General features: G+C 36.8%; 1 protein-coding gene across 6 annotated transcripts; it reads right to left on the minus strand.

The window, feature by feature from the left end:
• Positions 1-2,562: 2,562 nt before the first annotated feature.
• LOC126610135 (protein FLX-like 3) lies at positions 2,563-9,952 on the minus strand. 6 transcript variants are annotated; one of them, XR_007618379.1, is made up of 7 exons: positions 9,810-9,951; positions 8,705-9,276; positions 8,431-8,576; positions 7,754-7,833; positions 7,379-7,602; positions 4,087-4,417; positions 2,563-3,287 (listed from the first exon to the last, which is right to left on the minus strand). XR_007618379.1 is itself a non-coding variant. In XM_050278123.1 (5 exons), the coding sequence occupies exons 2-5, from the start codon at positions 9,229-9,231 to the stop codon at positions 4,379-4,381; spliced, it is 792 nt and encodes a 263-aa protein (XP_050134080.1). In that variant the 5' UTR covers positions 9,232-9,276; positions 9,810-9,952; the 3' UTR covers positions 3,400-4,378. The 6 variants fall into 6 exon arrangements, 3 of the variants coding, with proteins under 3 accessions (XP_050134080.1, XP_050134077.1, XP_050134079.1); XR_007618380.1 differs by having other exon boundaries at positions 2,563-3,295; XR_007618378.1 differs by lacking the exon at positions 2,563-3,287 and having other exon boundaries at positions 3,400-4,417.
• Between the last annotated feature and the right edge of the window lie 14,481 nt (positions 9,953-24,433).

The following is a 24,433-nucleotide window of genomic DNA, read 5'->3' on the forward strand; positions in this document are numbered from 1 at the left end:
CTGAAACAATCTAAACGAATGTGGTATAATCGTCTCAGTGAGTATTTGATCAAAGAAGGATATATCAACAATGTCATTTGCCCTTGTGTGTTCATTAAGAAATTCAACTTTGGATTTGCTATAGTGGCAGTATATGTCGATGATATGAACCTAGTTGGAACCCCTGAAGAGCTCAATAAAACTGCTGAATATCTGAAAAGCGAATTTGAAATGAAGACCTTGGAAAAACGAAATTTTATCTCGGCCTGCAGATCGAGCATTATGTTAGTGGAATTTTGGTTCACCAATCAACTTACATTATAAAAAATCTTGAAGCGATTTGGTATGGAGAAGGCTTATCCATTCAGCACGCCAATGGTCGTTCGTTCTCTGGACATTAAGAAAGATCCATTCCATCCAAAAGAAGATGATGAACTGGTCCTTGGTCCATAAGTACCATATCTGAGTGCAATAGGTGCTTTATTGTATTTAGCACAATGTATTAGACCAGATATAGTTTTTTTAGTCAACTTGTTAGCAAGGTATAACTCTGCTCCAACAATTCGTCATTAGAAAGGTGTCAAAGATGTATTGTGATACCTTCATGAGACAACAAACATGGGTCTCTTGTACTCAAAGAACTCCACAAATGACTAGGTCCTTGTTGGATATGCAGATGCTGGTTTTCTCTCTGATCCGCATAAAGCCCGCTCACAAACTGGATATGTGTTCAAGAATGGAGATACATCAATCTCATGGCGCTCAACAAAGCAAACATTAGTTGCTACATCTTCCAATCACTCAGAAATACTTGCTTTACATGAAGCAAGTCGTGAATGTTCTTGGTTAAGATCAATGATCCATCATATTTGGAATTCATGTGGTCTAACTTCAAAGACAGGCAATCCAACTGTCATTCATGAAGATAATGCAGCCTGTGTTGCCCAAATGAAGGAAGGATTCATTAAGGGCGATAAAACTAAACACATATCTCCAAAGTTTTTCAGTGCACATGAGCTTCAGAAGGCTAAAGTTATTGAAGTAAGAAAAATCCGTTGTAATGAAAATCTGGTAGATTTGTTCACCAAATCTCTATCAAAATACACGTTTCAGAAGTTAGTGCAAAGTATCGGATTACGTCGACTTACCAAACAACTAAATTTGGAGAATGCGGAATCAGGGGGAGTATCCATGATACATGCATGTTGTACTCTTTTTCCTCCAATCAGGATTTTTGCCACTTGGTTTTTCCTATTAAGGTTTTAACGAGGCAACATAATCATACTTAACACTATATCAACAATCCAGGTAAAGTTGTACTCTTTTTCCTTCGTTATGGTTTTTTCCCATTGGGTTTTTCCAAGCAATTAACGAGGCAACTAATGTTGGTATGTGGGCATCCAAGGGGGAGTGTTGAAAACGTTGGTATTGTTATGAATGCCCACACACACACACATTTTCAATGCCCATACAAATTGAAATTGACTTTGGGGATGCAGGAGATCATATTTTCCAAAAGGGCGCTGTAAATTTTCAATGTATAATTAATGCATCAGTATTGGAGTTGCTCTATAAATAGAGCACTCTGTACACTTTCAATATATATACAAACAAAAAGAAAGAAAGATCAATAACATCATCTATTCCTCCGTCTTTTATTTGTTATCCTCTTGTGCTATAGTTTTAGTGTGACATTTTACACATGCTTTGCTACATTCACTAAAAAGGTTATCTCTCTAACTTTTACATATTTATAACATAGTTATGAATATCATTTGATCCATATCCATTATCCACTAGCTACCCCAGGTTGCTTTGCTTAGTAATTAATAGACCGAAAGAAGGGGAAATTGCAAATTTGCAACGCAACCTTGTCCATTGCGTATCGAGGTGGAAAACAATTTATATGGTATGCGTACATCATAAGTAACGTTTTATGACAAAAGTTTACACATATTTTTAGGAATTGTTATTAGCACTTTAAATATTTTATATTTAGAAAAAAAAATATACAATTATGAGGAGTGGACAATAAAATTTTTAGAATACCAATAACAATTTCTTTATTTTATTTTATTGACATAACTGGAAATCGTATAAATTCTTTATTTTTTTAAATTGACACATTTAAGAATGAAAAGATGAACCCAATATCAAATCAAGGGTATTCATTTTTTGTTATAATTTTAACTTGAAATTAGAGTGTGGGTCCTTTGATTCAACTAAGTTTCTTGTTAAGCTCATTAGCACTAACTTTACAATAACGAATAGAACACTACTTCGCTAATAGAAAAGCAGCAACTGTTGTTGAACTCCAACTATAGATGTATACGTGTCTAACCAGTGTTCGAATTTCAATTATTTCGATGCATGTCTATATGTGATTGGGTTTCAGCAGCTGTTTCTATTCTTCAACAGTGAAGTAGTATTTTAAGGAACATCCATAAAATGATGTGTTGGGAATTGGGATGTGGCAAAATGGAGGAAAGTTACAAGAACCCACATTCGATTCTTCTCTCATCAAAGACTACAATAAACCATGTGTTATGTCTACTCTCTAGGGTTATAATAGTCAAATCAAAATTAAATAATTGAAGGATGAAGAATTAAATTAATCCAAAAAGTGTTGTTGCCAATGTTCTGTTGAAACTCTTTCTAGATAGAGTAAGCTCGCTAATGATATTTTAATTAAACTAACCATAACTGCGAGAAGGGGGATTGAAGGTCGGATGCATAGTGAGAGCACATCCGCTCTAATTTCTTTTCCGGCTACTTATATTAGTTGCTGCTTCTTTTTTTCAAGCAAAAAAGAAAAGTGTGATGAGTTTTGTAGACAATTAATTCCTCTGATGTATTACTTGTACGGTTCTACCCAACAGCTGCGGTTACTTTCGGGTCAGGCAAATGGCAGTTGCTACTTTGTTGGAATCCGGAATCCGGAATCCGGCATTCAGATGCCGGATGAAACTCTATCCTCCGAGACTGAAAATGTTGACTGTTCTGTGCTACCGTAAGCCGGAATCTTAGAATCAGAAGATAGGCTCGTTTTAGGATTGCTTTGACCAACAAAACGGAGCTGCGTTGATATGATTTTTACTGCCTTGAAGGTTCCCCTACTTCAACTGTCACGAGCATTTCTGGGATTGACCTAGTAAATCCATCCACAACATCTTCAGGACGTCGTCCAACAGTCGCAGCATACCGTGAGAAGATTGTGTCACCGGGTGGCCGGCCACAATCAGGAGAGGAGTGCATGGGAGCAAGCAGGACAGCCAAATTACACCCCTTCTTTTAGGGAGAAAATTAACCTGCAAGTCTGAATTAATCTTAGCTGTTGAAACTATTTAACCTTCTAAACTAAATTAATCCCAAAGACTTGCAAAAGAGAGACGAGAAGTAAACACCGATGATACAGAAAAGTGAAAAACCAAAGGGTCATTGGTGAATTAGCAACGGAAGACTATTGAAAAGGATGTTGAATGTTATACAAAATGCGTATACGAAAGAAGAATAGCCCTGCAGCCGATCATTTCATTGTTGTACAGCAAAGTACAAGGGCGCACCTAAAACTTCAAAAACATGAACGAGAATATGACCGGACAAAAGATGCTCCAATCAATCTCCTATTCGACAAGTGAAAGTAAGGCGGAAGGTGAAATCCATATTTACAAGCTCCAGTAAGACACATGATTCCTCTATTTTGCTACGTCGAAAAATCAGTTGTATGACAGTTTTCTTTGTCAAAAAGGTTTGACATCGAATTGCCTAGCGAGTGTATCTCAACCGAGCGGCTTTTCTGTATGGATCGACGTCTGGCCCCCCATTTCTCGTGCTGGTTCGACTCCAGCTCGTGACAAGGCCCTTTTGGTCATATACCTTGGTCTTGCTTGTTATTGTTATATTCAGTTCCTTTTGACCTAGGAGTTGTTCCCGGGCATCCCCCCAAAAAAGGTTATTATACATCCCAACCCCATCCCTTGGATAAGTAGAAGCTAACATCAGGCTATTGGCGTTTTATCTGCATCTTCCCGACCAAGACGGATTTTTCGGGATTTATCTTTCTTAGAATTGGAAGAAAAAGATTGAAATGACTGTTCAAAATTTCACCTTTACCCTTGAGAATCTTTTGATCGTCTGATGGCATCCTTCGGTGATTTATGCGTATCTGAACTCAAGTAAAGGAGATGGGAAGTATGCACTCACTAGCGGAAATGACAACCTGCATGGGGCATCCTTACACCTTCGGGTCTTCAACAACATTAACAGGTTGCATAGACTTTGCTATTATCACCAATTTCAACAACTGGCTAAGATATTTTCTTCCATCAGTCTTTAAGTCAAACCAACCTCTTGTATAAATCACATTTACGTCTATTCTCCTCCGGTACAGCAGGTCCACTCAATATTTGTTTACTGCATTTGAATACGTGCCTTCCATCTGCAGCAAATGAAGGTGAAAATATTCGTTAACATACAGCTAAATTGTGAAACTAATATGATAAGTAGGTAAAACCATCAATTAAAGACAACATAGTGTAATACAGGCAAAACTTTAGTGAAAACTATGACAAGCATGCGGAATTAACTGATCATAATTCACCTCGTAGGCGAGGTTATAGCAGTATATGGAAGGCAATCAACAAATCAGCAACTGAATGACAATTTCAATAGAAGTTGTTGAATTCGGTCAAATCTATCTTAGTTCCTAGCAGACCATACAGAAACATACTCAGCTACAACTTCTCAATCAAAATGTTCTTTAATCTAAATCTTCAACAAAACAATCCACCAGAGCAGGTGGACTGGGTCTGTCTATATTCAGAAAGCAATTTCTTTCACTTCCAATGATGATCAGACTGTTGGGCAATAACCATCTGAAGATTTCCTCATTTGAGAATAAAGACTATGCTCATGTGGCTACGTTTAGGAAAAAAAAACTATCAAAGTTTTTCCTATTAGATGTCAGCTACAAGCTCCAAGACCAATCATTATTGCCGTATAGACTATTGCTTTTCATCATGAAATTCTGTAGCTAGCAGCCGTATCTCCAGAGGACTTGTGCCATTGTCTGATAACTTCAGAAACATCAACTCCAACAGTTACAAGAGAACAATTTAGACTGTCTAATGGAGTAACAAAAGAACGGCCCTATACTTCTCCAATCAAGATAGATCCCATCTCCAGACTCGAACTGAAATTTTCATTATAAGAGGTGGACCCATAGGCTGCTCTAGTCGACAAAGAAAAATACCCCATTTCCCTTCTGACCAGATCTCACTCTTATCATCCTTTATAAGAATCTATATCTGATAAGTGGTAACAAGTCCATTCAAGAGAGTAGAAGCACGATCTCACCTCACCTCATTCTTTATTTGTTTCATCAGCTTTTCCAACGCAAGTTCTTCCAGAAAATCAAACTGAGACATTAACGTGACCGGCCAAAGGTATTCTCTAAAAGAGGCAACCAACTAGAGATGTCTTTCTATAGATAGTCTGAAACTCATATCCTATAAGCCTTAATAAAGCAAGATAGGGAACAACAGTCTGCATTACAATGAAATAATAATTCACTAGAAAGTTAACGGTACATTAGTTGAAGGTAGTTATAAAATCTAGAAGAAAGAAACTATTAGTTTTAAATAAAAGCAATATAACCAGTAGTCAAGGATATAAAAGCGGCAACATACAAGCACAGAAAATCAAATACTATGTCCAGCTAGGGAAGAAGATGGAAGACTCCATACCCATGAAACCCATAAAAATAAGAAGAATACTTGCCTCTCAGTTCCAATGGCAGGCCACCATCCTTTCTTGAGATAGTCCAGCATCATCTCATCGCGTGGAGCAACTTGCCATATTGTAGGGGTGGCTAGAAATATCTTGATGGAAGTTGCAGATTCACAGCTCAAAATCAGGAACAAGAAACTTTGCAACAAGACATGACAAAGTAGCAAGATTACTGACCAAGCTCCTGAATTTTTACACTATGCTCAACAGATACAAGAATACTACTAGTCCATGAATCTCCATCTACTTTTAACTGAATATAACCTATTTATCTCCACTCTGCCACCCACATCCACCGTAACTAATCCACATATTGGAAAGAAGAAAACACTGTACAACTCTGTTTCAATAACCAAGTTCAAAATAGGAATATAAAGCTCCAACATCCAGCCCTTTTATTTGGACAAAGTTCCACCTCTGTATAAAACATGTCCTCAGGCTAAAAATAACAACTCCCAATTATCCTACTCAACCATACCCCTTACACTGGAGTAAAGTTAACTACTGGAAAAATCTAACTTGGCTATTTAGAGCATAAGGAAGAGCACTAAAGAGTGGTCTACAGTACCTTCACAATATAAAGCACTTCAACCAAGCCCCAGAAAACTTGAAACTATACAAACAACCCTTTGGTACACTCTCCATCATAACAGGGGTCCCATGCACCACAGATAAATATTGAGAACAATACACCAGATACCAGCTGTGCTGCAGAACTACCGCAACGAGGGCCTAAGCTGACCACATTTCCAAAATCCATTATTCCAATACCAGCCAAAAGCAATGGGTACTACCAGGAACTTCTCAATAGTGCATAACAGAAAAATCTAGTGCTTATCCAAAGGCCACTAATCCAGAGCAGTCACATAATGATGCTGTGACAGAGCTGCAGATACTAACCTGGGAAATAATCCATATGGAATCCTGGGGTCCTAGTCAAAATATAACCTACAAATGGAAAAGCCTGACACTTACTTCCAGAGAATTGCAACTTCTTAGGCCGTAACTACCCACCTAAGAGAGATCACGAGTCCTATTCAATTGATGCATATGTAATAGCATGTCCACCTCCAACACCCTGATAAATTGATGCATAAGTGATAGCATGGCCACCTCCAACACCAAAACCAGCAACAAGGAATTTCCAAGAAATAAACCCACATCCCCAGAAAACTGAACACCGTACATGTTCTGTTCATCAATTACGAATCGACACAACTCGAATCCAACAATTGCATCATCTACAGAAAACAGGTTGCATTACATTCATGCAATACAATGATCACATAGCTTCCCTTCAATTGCATATCAGACATGCTCCAGCCTCCACACAAGTTCATAAAAGAAAACACTAAACTATAGCACCATTCTAAAGTTTGATTCTACCAACCAGGAAGAGAAAGGAAGAAATATAATCAAGAGAACATTGCTAGATAGAAAACAATCCTTTTTATAAGTTACATGGTCAAATGACCAATATAAGATATAACTGATGCAAATTAGGACAGGAAATTGCAAACATTATACTACAATCACAGACATGGTAATTAACGTCTAGTAATCAAGCAAAGAGATAATAAAACCCTATATACATCAGTTTAAGATGACTAACAATGTATTGAGAAAAATAAGTGGCTACTGATCTGCCGTGCACGCATAGATGCTAAAGCTTCTTGACCACTTAGGCTCAGATGACGAGCAACCAAAGGTGGCATGTATAACTCTGTCATTGAAACAATAATCACCCAGATGTCAGCGACGAGTCATGCGAGGCTTTTCAGAACCTCCCCATGAAGCTGGACCCAGGCCATACATAGGCCCTTTGTCAGCAGCACCCTAACACATAAGCATAGAGACAATTTAAGAGAAAAGTGTAAACCTAAAAGCTACACCATTAGACCATTTCTGAGAAAAGAGATACCAAGGCGAAAAGCAGCTGATTACGAAAAAAATAGAATTGGAATTCCAATCATACAAGCAAGCATACCATGTGCATCGCATATCCATCTCCATATGCAGCAGGAAAAGCCCCTTCTGGGCTGGTGAAATTCATACCATATTGTCCACCTTCAAAGAAAGAAAAGGATGAGATATGAATTATGAGACTGAAAGCAAGATGTCACACCACAATCCCAAGTGCATAAGAAGCTCTTTTTTTTGCTCCACGACATGACCGTTGGGAAAACAAATTCAAATATCGCCCATGCAAAGAAATAAAAATAGTTAATTTCTGTAATAGTTTCTAAGAAATACAAGATCTCAACCCAACTCCCAAAAGTGGTTGTGGAAGATGAAATTCATTCCTCTATTCAACACCAGGCAGAGCTCAACGAATCAATAAACATGAAATTAAGTATTTCCACCAAAAAGAGGAATATCAGAGCAGAATGTGATGCAAAATTTATATGTTGGTAACTTGGTAAGCAAAATATAATTGTTTCACCACTGTGTGAGTTTGTCTTCAAGTGTTGTGTGTTTCTTTGCAGCTGTGCGCCTGAATGTGTAGTGTAGTGTCTCGTGCGTGAGAGAGAGAGAGAAAGAGGGGTTTACCATTCTAATACATGTTTTCAGAAGCCAATTTTACCATATAAGTGAAGGTTCAAGAAATGTACCATATGCAGGAAATAAATACCTCTAGAATACGGTAAGATAAATAAGTAATACCTGTACCCCATGGTCTACCATCAGCCCTAGAAAGTTCTGCCCGTAGTTTCTCAACTTCACGTGCCATAGAAACTAGGTTCTTCTCCATTGCCTGTCTTTGCTCCATAAGCTCAATATTTGCCTTCTTTTCATAATCAACCGCATTTCTACAAAACAAAACTTCTAAGTTAATAATTTTATATACAATCTAGTACACTCTCGATAAGATATGTACACTGAAAAGGAGCTCTAGGACAAGAAAATGAAAACAAATACAAGAGAAGCAGGTCCACACCGACAAAACATAAGCTCCTGATGCAGACCATCAATCTCAGTCCTCAGCATAGGAATCTGCTTATTGTCAGACTGCAACCTCGCAAGGTCCTGCGTGAGGGTCTGAACTTGTGTGGCAAGCTCCTTCCTAACAGTATTCAGCTTCTGAACTTCAGAGCGAAGTTGCTTAGCCTCATTTTTCAAGGGCTCAGTTGCCTGTAGATCAGCCTCCAATTTCCTACTTTTCTCATAGAGCTCCCTTGATTTCATTTCTTCTTCGGCACGAATATCTGAAAAGGCAACATTCATCCGATGAATTTCTTCCTTGGCAGCACCAAGCTCATGCTGCAACACCATCCGGTCCTCAACCAGCCTCCGGTTATCAGCCAAGAGTCTCCGAATTTCCGCATGTTGCATTTCAAGCTCTTCCTCCAACATTGCAGGATGGGGAAGAGACCGCATAGGAGGACCTCGGCCATAAGGTCCTTCAATAGGATAACCACGCCGGTCATTCATCGCTTCACGTGGAACACGATGTCTCCCTGCCATTGTAAGTTATCCTGAAAACCCACAAATTTGTAGGAAATATCACCCCTAAAGAAGGGGGGAAAGATAATGAACATGTCAGTGACTGCTAAATCATTCTCCAAACTAACATTCTCCGTATAACTCAGGAAATCTTTTTTCTGAAGGCGGTGCAAATTATTTTAATTTTTTCAAATTAAAAATTAAACAGTATAGCATTGCACAAGCTGAAATTTAATCAATTACACAATTTGACAGTCAATGTGTGAAGCATATACAAAAAATAAATTTTATCCAAATAATTAATCCACTCATATCTGATTAATCCATCCTTATAGGTTAGTTTGGATTCCGAGAAACTGAAGGAAATTAAACACAAGTATTTTCTGAAATTCCAAATTTCTCATCACTTCAAACAATATGCATATATAATCCAATAAAAAAACCTACTTTTCTCAGGTCATCAGACAGTAATTAATCACAGTTTCAATTCAATTAATACACAATTAAAAATAATAGAGACCCAAATTTCAATTTATTTTATACTTTATCGAATTAAAAAACGATAACCAAAATGTTATTAAACAAACTGGAATCCGAACCTGTTGTTCGATCGAATTTCTGAACGAATGAGAGAGGTCCTGGCTCCTGAGGTGTTCTTTTCTGGGCGGAAAATCCAGAGCGACCAATTTCTCAATTTTGTTTTTGCGTATCAGGCTATCGAATGCTGCTCCGAGCGAGTCGTTTTCTAGCAGGCTCCAATCCTATTGGGCCCTCAGATTGTAGAAACTGTGGGCTCCATATCTTCGAAAACCTCATACGAATTAATATGGGCTTTTTATGGCCCAATATAGAAATTTGGAAGCTAATGAAGAGCGTTTCTAAGCTGCAGACGAAGCGTGCGGACCATCTGTGCAGACAAAGATCTAACGGCTAAGAATGGACGCGCTCACGTGTAGAACCGGGTTGTTGTGAACCGATGGATTTAGAAAAATTTCAACATTTTTATTTAATTGGTATCTTTTGTCTGATGGATGAAAACAGGAGTAAGTGGGAAAGAGGGGTTGGGTGTTGCGTGCGTTGAAGAGGGAAAGAGAGGGGATGATAGATGGAGAGAGGGAGCAGGAGTTTGTAATGGATTTAAGGTGGATTGAAGCTAGGTTGCAGCTGCGACTCGGTAATCCAATAACTTTAATTTTGTTTTTGTTCAGTTTAGGGTTTAGGCATGGGAGGGGCAGTTTATGATTGTCTTTGCCGGGTGTGTTTTCATAAACATTCACCAGCTTTCATAACACAGAATGGTTGGTTGGTAGAACTGTGACAACTTCTTAAGAAAAGTTCATGATTCATAAACGTTCACAAACTTTCATGACACATAGATGATGGTCTCATATAACAAACCTTGGTCTCATATAACAAACCTTCATTACTACAAGGTTCGTTGAGCAATTGTGACACCACAATAAAACATAAGGGATTGTTTCAGATATTGTCCCAAACAATGTTTCAATATATAAAAGTGCGAGGGATGTCACTTAAGAAGCAATAATATAGAGAAATTAGTTACAAACATCCATAATGAACCAGTTGCCGAACAAATTCAATTCATCTGAACAAACTACAAACTATCTCAAGAAATAAAATAAAAAATATCCAACACTAAATACAAACAATGTAATACTTATTTATGGACTACCATTGTTCTTCAATGGTAAATGTACAAAAAATTGATTGTGAACCATAAGTTTGAATCATGCACCAAGCACTACACATTGTGAAGGCCATGCAACATGTCGATCGCCATCCTCATTCGGTATTCAGGGACGTTGGCGGCCGTAATTCTATCCAAAGGAAGGCTACATGACAAGAACTCAATCACTTTTAAAATTGAAAATACCGCAATCCCCCTTGTTGCACACAACAATTCAACAAGTTTGAAAACCAATTCACAAACAATCCAATTTAAACTTACTAACAATGTAATTAAATTTTAACTCACTCGTTGGCTTGCTGTGGGGACTTTGGACTTGCAACGATAGGCTAAGGTCCATTCTTTACCTCCTTCGACATGCTTTGGAGGACATCCGGCAACACGGAAGTGAGCAGAGCCAATTTGGTAGTTGCTTTACGTGTGTTGGTTTTAGACGTCAATGAGTCGTACACCATTATTCTCCCAGCTATAAGATTCATCTCAATAGCAACCCAATGGTGATCAGGGTTGAGGAGGCATGTACGCCTTCTTCACATCTACCAACCATGATGTAGAAAATGACTCCCCTTCCCCCTTGACCGTCTTTAACAGCATCGGTAAGAATTCTTTGGCCGCATCGGCTTTGCTACCTCTAGTTGTTCTTTTAGTTGTCATCGCATTGTAGGAGCACTCACAGCACTTAAAACATTAAAAAACACACCCAACATAAGAATTTCCAAACTTTAGAATATTAGCAGAAATTTGGTTGGATACTTTTCTAGAAACCAGTCGATTATGTTCGTGGTCAACACTCTCCCTACTCGGCATGCTTCCTCAGGAGATATAATTGTAAATGAATGTGCTGCAATACACAAATTGTAATTAAACTATGACACCTACGTTGAAAATTCCAAACCAAATCGAAAAAAATCCTGAATCCATACCCAAAAAGTCCTGAAAAATTTTGGTACCCAATCCTGAAATTTTGGTATGGGAATTGGTCTCACATTTTCATTCGTTCGGTAATCCCAAACTGAACTGAAAATATATATATATATATATTATTTAAATATATATATGGAATTGTAATAGCTGTCAGATTTGGTTGAGATTTAATCTTAACCATTGAATCCAAATAAAATCTTCACTCTCCCTCGACCTTACCTCACCCTGCTCTCTTTATCTCTCATCCTTCGTCGATTTCTCTCGCTCCTTCTCCTCCTTATTTGTGATAGGAGCATATTTATGCACCTTAGTTAGCTAGTTCTTATGCATTTTTACTATGTTTTCTAAGTTAAAGTAGTCTTTTAAGCTAGTTTCATGTGTTTTCAGGTTTTAAGGGCATATTACACAAAAAGATGCGTTTTGGAGCTTTTTGGAGCAAAATGAAGCTTGGATTGAATGGCACATGTTTGAAACAAAAGAAATGGACGAAATTGAAGATCAAAGGAGGCTAGGAATGAATAATGAATGAAGAAATGAAAATGAAGAACAAAGAGTTCAGAATTGGAAACCAAAGTTTCTAAAGTTGGAAGTTGCTATTCTTGGAGGTTTCCATTCTTGAAAGTTTCTATTCTTGGATTGGAAGTTTCCTAATCCTCTCTCACCTATGTTCTAAGCCCAAGCCGTGCCTTTCCTAAGCCAATTACATGTGGATTTTGATTTGGCTAGCCTTATTCCTTGTGGATTTGGGTTATACAAATCCTTTTCATAAACAAAGTGGGCCAAAACCCTTTCCTTGGTGGATTAAACCCTTTTGCCGCAAACCCTAGGGCTTAAGCCTTTTATTTCTGCTAAGTTAAACCCTAATTTATCTCCCCTAGGGTTTGTGCCGCACCTAATGTTCTAGAAGCCTAAAAATCTACATAAAACCCTAGTTATTTTCTCCTTTGGATGGGCCAAGCCTTTTATCTCCAAAACCCTAACCCTTTCCCATCAGATTTTGTGAAAACCCTAGCCTATAAATACAAGTTTTCAGCCATAAATTCGTCACCACCCTTCACACCATTCAAAAACACCTTGCCGCAACCCTAATCACCGTTCTACATCACGAAACACCATCCTCCATCCATATACATCTCTGCCGCACCTTTTGGAGAAGAAGGAGAGCCTTGTCGTGCATTCCATTGATGAAGGAGGGCCTTGTGCGCAAGCCATCTGCATCCTTGGGAGTTTTAAGAGTTCTTTCTTCCCTCGTTTCAGTTTCGATGTTTATTCTAATTTGCTTTTCAATTGCTATGAACATGTGGAACTAAACTCTTATTAGTTAGTGGTGAATTTGAAGCCATGGACATATGTTAATATGAATTGATTCCTTTTAGTTATTGTTTCGTAAAACATGAATGCGATTTACTTATCTATTTGATTGATAACTTATTCTTGCGTGTTGATTAAGGAGGCCTACTTAGTTTGCATGCTTGAATCTAATGCTAAATTATAAGGGACTTTCACCTAATCGTTAGAAACTTATAATTACAAGTAGTGGAGATTGTTAGTCACAATCGTGTTAAGTAGATTCTTGGCAAAAGTATCATGCAGTTCATAGTTATAATTGCCTTGTCAATGCTTATGATTTCCATGGAGTTTAATGATCTTTGAATGTATCTCTATCATGCAGTTCATATAGGGAACTTGAGAAGAATAATTTGGATTGTTGCATGCATTCATCCAATTCAATGAATTTAGGGAAATCTGAGAGTTAATTTGTGCATTCACGATTAATTTGGGGCATTGTCGTTCATGGTTTAAAGAAACAATACTGGAAATCGATTTATGTTGCATATGTTCATGTGTGGAGAAGGATCCTCTAACTAGCTTTTCACCCTTGAATTCATCTCAATTTCGTTTTAGTTTACTTTGATTTGCAATTTGTTTAGTTTTAATTCAATTTCGTCAGAAATCAAACCCCATTTTCTGTTTTATGTTATTAGGTCAGAATCTGTCCTAATTAGGTTCTTTAGAGTGTTTTGAGTCAATATAGGTTAGAATCTGTCCATAAACATTGTTTGGGTCTTAGTTTAGTCTTAAATTCGTCCAATTTCATCTCTAGAATCTGTTTTGAGTCTAATTGTGAGTATTGTGCTGTTTTGAGTCTTTTAAGTGTTTTCTGAGTTAGTTAAGTTACAATCTGTTTTCTTTTAATGTTTTGAGTCAAAGTAAGTTTTAATTTCGTCCAAATCATTTGTTAGGTTTAGAATTGAGTCAATTTCACTTAGTTTTGCAGATTTGAGTGTCTTAGGTCAGTTTAGAGTCTATAGAGTCTATTCTTGTGTTTTTAAGTCTAGTTTAGTGTTTTAGAGTTTAATTTCAGTAGATTAGCAGCCCTAGTTAATCCCCGGTTTAGAACGATCCCTACTTACATCTTTGCTACAATTGTCATCAATAGGGTTTAATTTGTGTGTCAAGTAATTTTCACATTAATTTGTCATCTTCGAATTCGGCTATACCACACCAGGGACTCACCTCTTTCTTTCTCTCGACTAACCTCTCTGATCTCTCTCTCGACTTCTCATCCCTTGCTGAAAAAGAAAATGTAGGAATGGCAATAACTCAACTGATAGCATCATCGATCTCGATCAAGAGTTTGGCTTCGTTTGAAGGGCTCAGACCTTCAAGCCTTAAGTTCGGTCGCTAGCATGCAATAGTTATAGCTGACAGCAACATATGATGCCTGATATTGATTAATGATAATGCTATTAAACACAATTCGTAAGTAATTTTTGGTTTTTATTACTTTCTGGCTCGCAAATGTAGCAATAGCGCTGTTAAACATAAATATTGGAGGACTTAGAACTGTTTATATAGTAAGCACACACACACACACACACACACACACACACATATATATATATATATATATATATATATATATATATCTATTTTGTGCAAAGGAAATGAAAGTAGCTTTGTTTAGCTTTGGGTGGAATGGCTTCAATTTGTTTTCAATTTGGGTATTTGACTTCTAGGGTTTTGGATTTTAGGGTTTTCAATTTTGTGAACTTTAGGGGCCTTCATTTACAAGAAGGCAAATAGGAATTGAATTAAATCATGGACTGTACCGCAACACCAAAATATTTTGGGAATCCTAAAATTTGGCAATACAGAAATTTCGGTTCAAGATCGGTCTTCAGATTCCCATCTCGAAAATAATTAGTTTGGAATTTGGGATTACCTTTTCGGTTCGGTATCCCAACACATTTATATAAATCCAAACCAAATAGTGTTTAGTCACTTACACTGGTTGACAGCCACCTTGTCGGTTCAAGGAGCCGCTTAAAAAAATCAATGTTTCCAATTGCCGCATTCTCCAACTCCGCAACTGGACTAACAATGTAACCAAAAAACAATAAGGCTCATCATTGTATTAGCTTAATCAATATAATTTACATTGCATAAAATCCAAATGTCAATTATTGCTTACTTTTTCCAATTCTCCTTTGCCTTCTTGAATTAATAGAAAAACTCCATGGCCTCAACCACAAAGTTTATGTCCAATGGTTTAAACATGTTAGCCCTTAGCATAACACTGTCATTCAGTTCACCGTGTTCCATTTTTTTACAGTTTGTGATGTCAAAGATGAGCATCATATTTGAAAGGACTTTGGTATTCTTCTTTGCCCCAATTTCGTTGCCACAGTCTTTGATGTCCCTCTCGTGGATCGGCCCTTCCTCTTTTTCCCACAAACTCACCCCCAATTGCACAAATAAGAACATCATCATTAGGGTATGGATATATTATGTCAAACCCTTAATGTGATTTTTCCATGTTATATGATTCAATTGAGTCGTATAGGAACGCTTTCCTTTATTACGCTCGATACTTCGGCCGAAGATTCCCGAATCATATCTTAGAGTATTCATCCTCTCATAACAAGGATTAGAGATCCCTTGTTGCGCATTCACTTGCCTTCATGACTAAGTGGCTTAACCCCAACTATGCCGTGGACACCCGCGGATGGAGTGACTTTGACATAATCAAAGATCAAGTACTTAACCACAAGACAACGATGATGCCTCAGGTCAAAGGATTACTTACATTATTCCAACCATTAGAGTTACTTGCTTGACATGTGAGTAGACCTCCATGCAAGTACTCTCGTTCGATTGTGTTCAGTGAACTCATTCCTTTAATGAGCACCTACATACTTGTCTTAGTGTCACTACACGAATGGGATGAGACTTTCCATCCTTTTAATCGAAGCGGACATAGTACATACCGGTCTATGCATTGTCAGTATCCCTCCGACAATCCTATGACTAGGAACCTTTTGGACATTATGGTTATGTGAAGAAGGTCTCTGTAGTCTAACATCATTAGATTACTTCTTCAATCGATCCATTGTCCATGGATTCACCATTTAGGACATATATCGTTTATAGAGATAGTCCTAAATAGTATCTTCGCCATTTGATGTATAGGAGTCATCTATACATCCATTTATTGTCCTGAAGGGTTTCTTCCAAAGATTGACTTTCAGGGCATATTTCCAACAATCTCCCACTTGCACTAAAGTCAATCACTAGTGTATCTTATACATGCTAGTTGAGAGAGCTTATGCTCGTAGGTTAACTTGTTTATGTATTAATCATTTTTATTTAAAAGGGATTCACTTATCAAATGTTTCCAAAACATTTGATGATGTCTCTTTCTTGTGTTCGAATACTTTGATGAGACCTTGATTCCATAGCTTGAGCTATCGCCCCATTACGTCGTAGTATCCTACTAACGACCTTATGGCTTGGATTTAATTATTGGTTCTAAAAGAACCCTTTCCATTCAAAACACCTTTTGAAGCAGTTTCTAAAACAATATATCGACATATATTCCGTTTGTATACTTTATACAAACTTTGCTCCAACCTTGAGACCATTGTAGTACAATACTTACAATACATTCATATGATTAGTACTTCATCCATTATGAAGTTCTATTTGTTAAAATGGCTAATTTTCACTTTGGTTTATAACCTAAGTGAATGCACGCTTCCAGAGTCCCACTCTGATGTTCCTTTCTTAAAGGCAATAATACTCTATCAGTTGCTACGATTCTGATCCTGGGATATAATAATATCTTAAAGTGACAAGCCCTGTGGTTCTTCACTTTTGGATATCTACTCACAAGTCCATACATGTGTCCCTTTTGTAATTTTGTGACACATTCATTATAAGGGTTACGAAAGTGATTTTTTATCGTATAGGAAAATGCTTTCTTAAATCTTCAACATTTGAGATTTAATTTCCCCATTTAACATCCTTGAGATAGCCTTGCTATATCAATAAGTCCAATTTCAAGTCTATACTTTAAAATTGACCGTGTCACGTTTTGTCATTTTTCGAGTAACATCTATGTTTTATCAAGTCTATCAAATAGACTTTATTCATATCTTGTTGCTCAAATTATGACATCACTCCCACTGGCCTTGTTGTAACTTAGCATTCATTCAAAAACTTAACGATTATATTTTCTTGATTTGAATGCATATTGCTCCCACTAACTTGTCTTGGATCTATTGAAAATCATTGGGATCCATTAGCTTATTGATGATGTCTCAACAATTTTGAGACTATCAATAACTCTAGCTAACACAAGTTATTTAAACGAATCATACACAAAAGAATTCCTTCTCAAGTAATTCCTTTTGAAATGTGTGACTTGCTTTGTCAAGTCTATTCATTTAAATTATATGGTGTCATACACCATACTTCAAGTTTTAGTCATACTAAGACCTTTAATGTAGTTGTATAAGAATTATCCAAGTCTTTAGTGGAAGCATGGCTCCTACTAAGGATATAGAAACTCAACCATTCCTTCTAGGTGGTTGATATAATTCTTTATCAAAAACTACATAGAGCGTTATAGTTACATGAGATGTTGAATTTGGATTGTCTTGTTGTTAAACTATATGTTGTGACTCATTTTGAAACTATTCCCTTTTGTTTCATCAAATTTGTCCATGGGCTTTGTTATTAGCTTGTTCTCATAAAAGAGAATGATGGACAACTCCCAACATATAACCATTTTATGTTAGGTTGACGAAACCAACATTCAAAGACTATTCTTTAGAATGTTACACAACATAGAATTTTAACGTTTGAAGAGCTTGAGTCCTTTAACAATTAAAATTACAAACTCTTAATAATAGTCAAGTACTATTATTCTTTAGACAACTATAAACCAATCATATTTGAGTTTATATCCATTTTCACACCTCCCACTATTTCTCATGACTTTAATGAGAAATCACTTCATACATTCAAAATGTATAAACGTGGAGTATACGGGTAGAAGACATTGTGTAGTAGCTTTAAAACCTTTCAAGCTTGTTTGTTTCAATCTTCACTAAGTTAATGTCTCATCATTAAGTGACTAAAGTCTTTAAACATTTTATAGATTTAGACATTTCTTTCTTGGTTTAATCACTAACACAATTGACATTTTAAAAACAATTTAAAGAATGCCCAATTAGTTGTTCAAAACTACTAATTGAATCAAGAGTGATCTTGATTATTGTGGTTTAAGTGATAACCATATAAGAAACGTTTTTCTTATTACTTATATCATTATAATGTGATCTTCCTTTTCTTCAAGAAAGGAATCTCTAGACCTTTGTCAATTCATAGAACTCATAGGTAGACAATTGGAACCAAATCTAAAGATTCATTGTATCCTTCTATGTCTTACATGTGAGATCTATCCATAATTGATAAGTCTAAAGTTTGGTTATCACATTACAATAAGTGATATAAATCTTGTATCTCAACTAGGATACAACAAGACAATATTCAATTCATAACACTACTTTAAGGAAATAATATATTAAAAGGCTTTCATCACATTACATTAATATGATAATTCAAACATTCATAATGTTTAACACAAAAAGTATTAGCTCTATACATTTAGAGACTAATTCAAATACCTTTATACATTTAGGCACTTATAGTGGTCTTCCATCATATGAAGCCACATAATAAGTTCTTAACAAAATAAGAAAGTTTAAAGACCATCTTTAAATGCCTAACAAACTTCCTAAGTAGTAAGCAAAAAACATAGTGGCCGAACCCTTCTCCACATTTTTCCTTGCTTGTTCCTCTTCTACTTGGCTCCTCCACCTATGTACATTTATACAAGTGATTAGCCCTTTATATCAAATATAAATATTTAGAAGATCTAACAATTAGAATTGAAGATAAGAACATAAACCATACCTTGTGGCTTGTCCTTAAGAGTTGCAAGGTATAACCTGCAATTCCTCTTCCAATGCCCCTCCTTTCCACAGTGGTGGCAAGTCCCCTTGGGCTCCATTGCCTTCTTTTTCTTCACTCCTCCTTTCGGCTTAGGAGTGGGTGACTTCTTCTCCTTCCCTTTGCCTTTGCCTTGCGGCTTAGCCTTGGAAGAGGATGGCTTGTTGTAGGCTACTGCAGCAGTACCTACAACGTTCTCTTTCTTCATAGTCTTCTCGGCAGTTACTAACATGTTTAGTAACTCAGAGAGAGTACTATCCATCTTATTCATATTGCAGTTCATTATGAACTGCGAGAATGAATCAGAAAGAGAAGCCAATATGAAGTCCTAGGCCAATTCCCCGTCAAGTGGAGTACCTAGGTTCTCCAATTGTTCAATGAGTCCTATCATCTTCAGTACATGTTGATGTACTGGAGCCCCCTTGACCATCTTGGTCTTCACAAGTTCACTGACAGTGCTAAAGCGACGGTTGCGCATCCCTTCACCATATAACTCCGTAAGATGGAGTATTATGGAAGATGCACTGTCCATGCCCTCGTGCTGTCTCTGTAGCTCCTCATTCATGGAAGCCAACAGATAGCACTTGGCTTGTCTGTCATCCTCAACGTGCTTGTCATACTTAGCACGTTCATCCTCAATGGCCTCAGGGCCGAGAGGTATGTGAGTTGGAGCCTTGTCTAGCACGTAAACAATCTTCTCTAATGTTAGGAGAATCTTGACATTACGATACCATGATGGGAAATTGTGCCCCTCTAGGCAATGTTTGTCGAGTATTTTCGCGAGTGTGCTTCCAACCATATCTAAATACATAAACAATAAAATAATTAATTTGATTATCGATTAAGTCAAACGATTCGGGTCTTTAAACCGAATGACACCACCCACCATTTTTGGCAAATTCCATATCCCTCAAGATGGAATCCGGGACATTTCAAAGAAAGCTCCTAGCGGGTTATGGGAGGCTCACTATTACCAAGCCCACCTCACGATGATACGATGTCGGCTAGCAAAAATAATAATGAGAGGGTACAAGTACCCATTCACAACAACTTCTTGTGATTACCCATCTTTTTTGCCTCTAGAAAACAATGCCTCACGATGATACGATGTTGGCACCATTTCTCTTAGTTAAGTTCTTTCCCACCATGCCGGTTTAGATAGGGGTTCAAGTATGACCTCACGATGATACGATGTTGGCCACACTCGTTGCCTACCTTAACCTCATCAAATGTTTTAAATAAACTCCTCCTGCGTATAAGCATGCACTTTGCACTCCCCCATGATAGGGTGAAGGCGGTGTACAAGTCATAAACGATTGGAGCCTACCACGGTGGAAGGCCACGAAAAAGTGTTCAAAGCACTCTTATGCTTTCAACTTAATATCGTATGTTGGTTGAGGGATTTTAAGGTCTCATCAATTTTATTTATTTAATCACATTCAAATAAATTGTCCTATTATAACTACTAGTCCAAAGTTAATGAAATTAGTAGCATATGATATCCCCACTATTTGTTTTCATAAAACAAATCAATATCAAAACATTTTTCAAAATATTGGAGATATATATAACTACTAATTGTATTCATTATAGTTTAGTAGCGTATGATACTCCCACTATTTGTTTTGAGAAAAACAAATCAATATCAAAAACGAATTTTTCAAATATTGGAAGTAACTACTACTACTTATGGTTTTTGCATTCTTTTGAATTTGGACTTTATAGTTATCTTAGGCTCTTGGATGACCATGGACTTATTAGGTTATTGCAACAACGAGCCAACATTGTTGAATAAGAACTCGGGGAGGTTGTGTCAATTTAATTACGTGCTTTTCAATCCAATTAAAACATTTTCATTGAGCCATTAGAAATGAAAGACAATCATTCATTGCTAATTAGGGCGTTGGACCCATTTAATCTTTAATCTCATGTCAAAACCCTCTTTTAGTTATGTCTCCTTACCAATAGTTAAAGAAACTTTAGTCTAGCACTAGAGGGAATCAACTAACTAAAAGAGATTAAGAAGTAATAAGAATTACAAACCGATTTGTACAAATTCCTACAAATTACACATACTAAGAGGGAGAGATAGATTAATGTCCAACGTGACAAGGTCCAATTGAAACAGTAATTAAAACACATTCCCAAGGTTCAAACAATTTGAATTTAGCGCCTTATCTCATAGCTCAATTATCGTTTAAGGCATAAGTCCATAGTCACCCATTTTTCTAACTACTTAATCACATTAAATAATCAATGGGAGTGCAACATAAACAATTAGATTTAGTGCATATGGGCATAATAGTATTATGAGTTTAAACAACTAACAAAATTAAAATCAAATATTTTAACTTTCTAGTTAGTAGGGGCCTAAATGCAAATATGAAAAAGTTAGGGATCAAACCGTAAATACTCAAAAGTAAAAATATCTTTTTCCAAATTACAAAAAACCCCACAAGTGGGTAATCCACTAGGGGAGGCTGGCCACATTAAGGGGAGGATGGGAAGTCTCACCCATATTGCATTAAACCAAGTTAAAGTAGAAAAATTAAATTTTGCTTGTCACTTGGTTTTGGCTTTAAAGACTTTAGTGAAAAGGGGTGATGGAAATCTCCTAGTCAAGTCTAGGATTTTAAAATTTTTGATATGGCTATGGATGGTATGTACATCATCCAAAACCACAAAACAATGCATGAAAACCAAATAAAACCATTTTCACCAAAAACCAAACCATGAACACCAAGAACAAAACCATGAACACATTTTCAAGATTTGTATATTCTTGGTGATTTTTCAAACCCAAAAACAAAAGTGACAAGGACTCTACTTTCTAGCTTTAAAGTGTGTGTGTGTGATTCAAAATAAAAACACAAACACATAGCCAAAATCCCCTTTTTGCCGTGCCCTCCCAAAGAGTCAAAACCCCAAAATTTGTTCTAAACTCATTCTTCATTCATGCATACAAAACACTTTTTGCATACATATCTTTCTCAACTATTGATTCACATTTTTCAACTATTGAAAAACAAAAGATAAACATACTTTGAATGAAGCAATAACATGTCATACATAAAATTAAAACCCATATGCATAAAATCCAAAAGGACACATCAAATATAAACCTTTGGCTCTGATACCACTTGAAGGGAAATCTATGAGATTCATGTGGGATTTCTAATGACTAGCATGCATATACAATTCAAAATTTATATACGAAAGCAACGGAAGCATGTTATCAAATAATATCAAAGCTATAGTCATGCAAATCCCCTTCAAGATGTATAGGTTTATATATGATGCATCAAAACATTTTAGTGAAGAACAAAGTTTAGGAGTAGTTTTATACCTCTTGATCTAGATCTTAGACCAAGGATGGACCACCTCCAAGACCTTTGCTCCTTGAACTCCTTGAGCCTAGCCTCCTTCCTTGCCTCCTCCACTTTGTTTACAAATGAGTGCTCCTAGGTTCTCTTCAAGTCTCCAAAGTTGAAGACCTCTAAAGATCCTCACCCACTAGTGTAGTGAGAAGGATGAAGGAATAACCAAAGGGAGAAAAAGATGATTAGCTAAAATCTCCCTATGGTGGCCGGCCTTTGGTGTTGAAGAGAAAGTTATTTTCTTTTTCTCTTTTGTTGTTTTGAACACCCAAAAACCCTAATGAAAAATATCTCTATAAAGTTCTTTTTATAGAACAAAGAAACCTAGTCAACCACTTGACTTCCTCTCTCTCCCTTTCCCTTTATGTGGCCGGCCTCCTTAGTGTTGTTTGGGCTTTTGGGCTTTTATCATTTCAAGTCATCTTATGCTTGAATAAAAGCCCAATGGGTTTAAGCCCAATGGGTTTAGGCCCAATGGGCCCAATTAAACCCGAACGTTTCTTTAAGCCCAAAACGATCTTTTATTGCTTTTATGATTTCTTTAGACTTTCTAAATTAATCACAACACTTAATTAATCCAATTAATTATTTCCATCATCCATTAGTTACTCACTACAAGAGTGTATTGGTGAACAATCGTTTTAGGTTCTAATTAGCAAGGTAGTGAGGTGATTGACACCAATCCAATTGATTATATTTAATCCAATCACTTAGTGAATTAAAACTTACTTTTAATTCACCTTCTTCTTTGACGACTACATTTAATCATCTAGAAGAACTCACAAGCCATGAGTGACATCTAACCATATATCATGGCTACCCAAGCTAATGTAGAAGTTGTTCTGAGAACCTATTCAGTTGAAATTACAATGTAATTCGATCATTCTCTAAACAATACTCTCAATCACACTATTAGGGTATGGATATATTATGTCAAACCCCTAATGTGATTTTTCCATGTTATATGATTCAATTGAGTCGTATAGGAACGCTTTCCTTTATTACGCTCGATACTTCGGCCGAAGATTCCCGAATCATATCTTAGAGTATTCATCCTCTCATAACGAGGATTAGAGATCCCTTGTTGCGCATTCACTTGCCTTCATGACTAAGTGGCTTAACCCCAACTATGCCGTGGACACCCGCGGATGGAGTGACTTTGACATAATCAAAGATCAAGTACTTAACCACAAGACAACGATAATGCCTCAGGTCAAATGACTACTTACATTATTCCAACCATTAGAGTTACTTGCTTGACATGTGAGTAGACCTCCATGCAAGTACTCTCGTTCGATTGTGTTCAGTGAACTCATTCCCTTAATAAGCACCTACATACTTGTCTTAGTGTCACTACACGAATGGGATGAGACTTTCCATCCTTCTAATCGAAGCGGACATAGTACATACCGGTCTATGCATTGTCAGTATCCCTCCGACAATCCTATGACCAGGAACCTTTTGGACATTATGGTTATGTGAAGAAGGTCTCTGTAGTCTAATATTATTAGATTACTTCTTCAATCGATCCATTGTCCATGGATTCACCATTTAGGACATATATCGTTTATAGAGATAGTCCTAAATAGTATCTTCGCCATTTGATGTATAAGAGTCATCTATACATCCATTTATTGTCCTGAAAGGTTTCTTCCAAAGATTGACTTTCAGGGCATATTTCCAACACCTGATTGAGCAGAGAGAAGAGATATATAATAAGATTGGGCTAGGGAAAATAGGAACTAAAATAATTTGTGAATAAGGTTAGTGATAAAAATAATGTAAAACTACATATGTACATCCACGTCGCTTAAGCAACCAGGGTTAATCATCATTTTACACACTCAAGGAGAAAATTATATAGAAAATAGGGACGGGTCATCACATTTCGACACGTGGGGTTTGGATGTCATTG

This window comes from Malus sylvestris, chromosome 17 (genome assembly GCF_916048215.2).
Source record: "Malus sylvestris chromosome 17, drMalSylv7.2, whole genome shotgun sequence".
Taxonomy (NCBI): domain Eukaryota; kingdom Viridiplantae; phylum Streptophyta; class Magnoliopsida; order Rosales; family Rosaceae; genus Malus; species Malus sylvestris.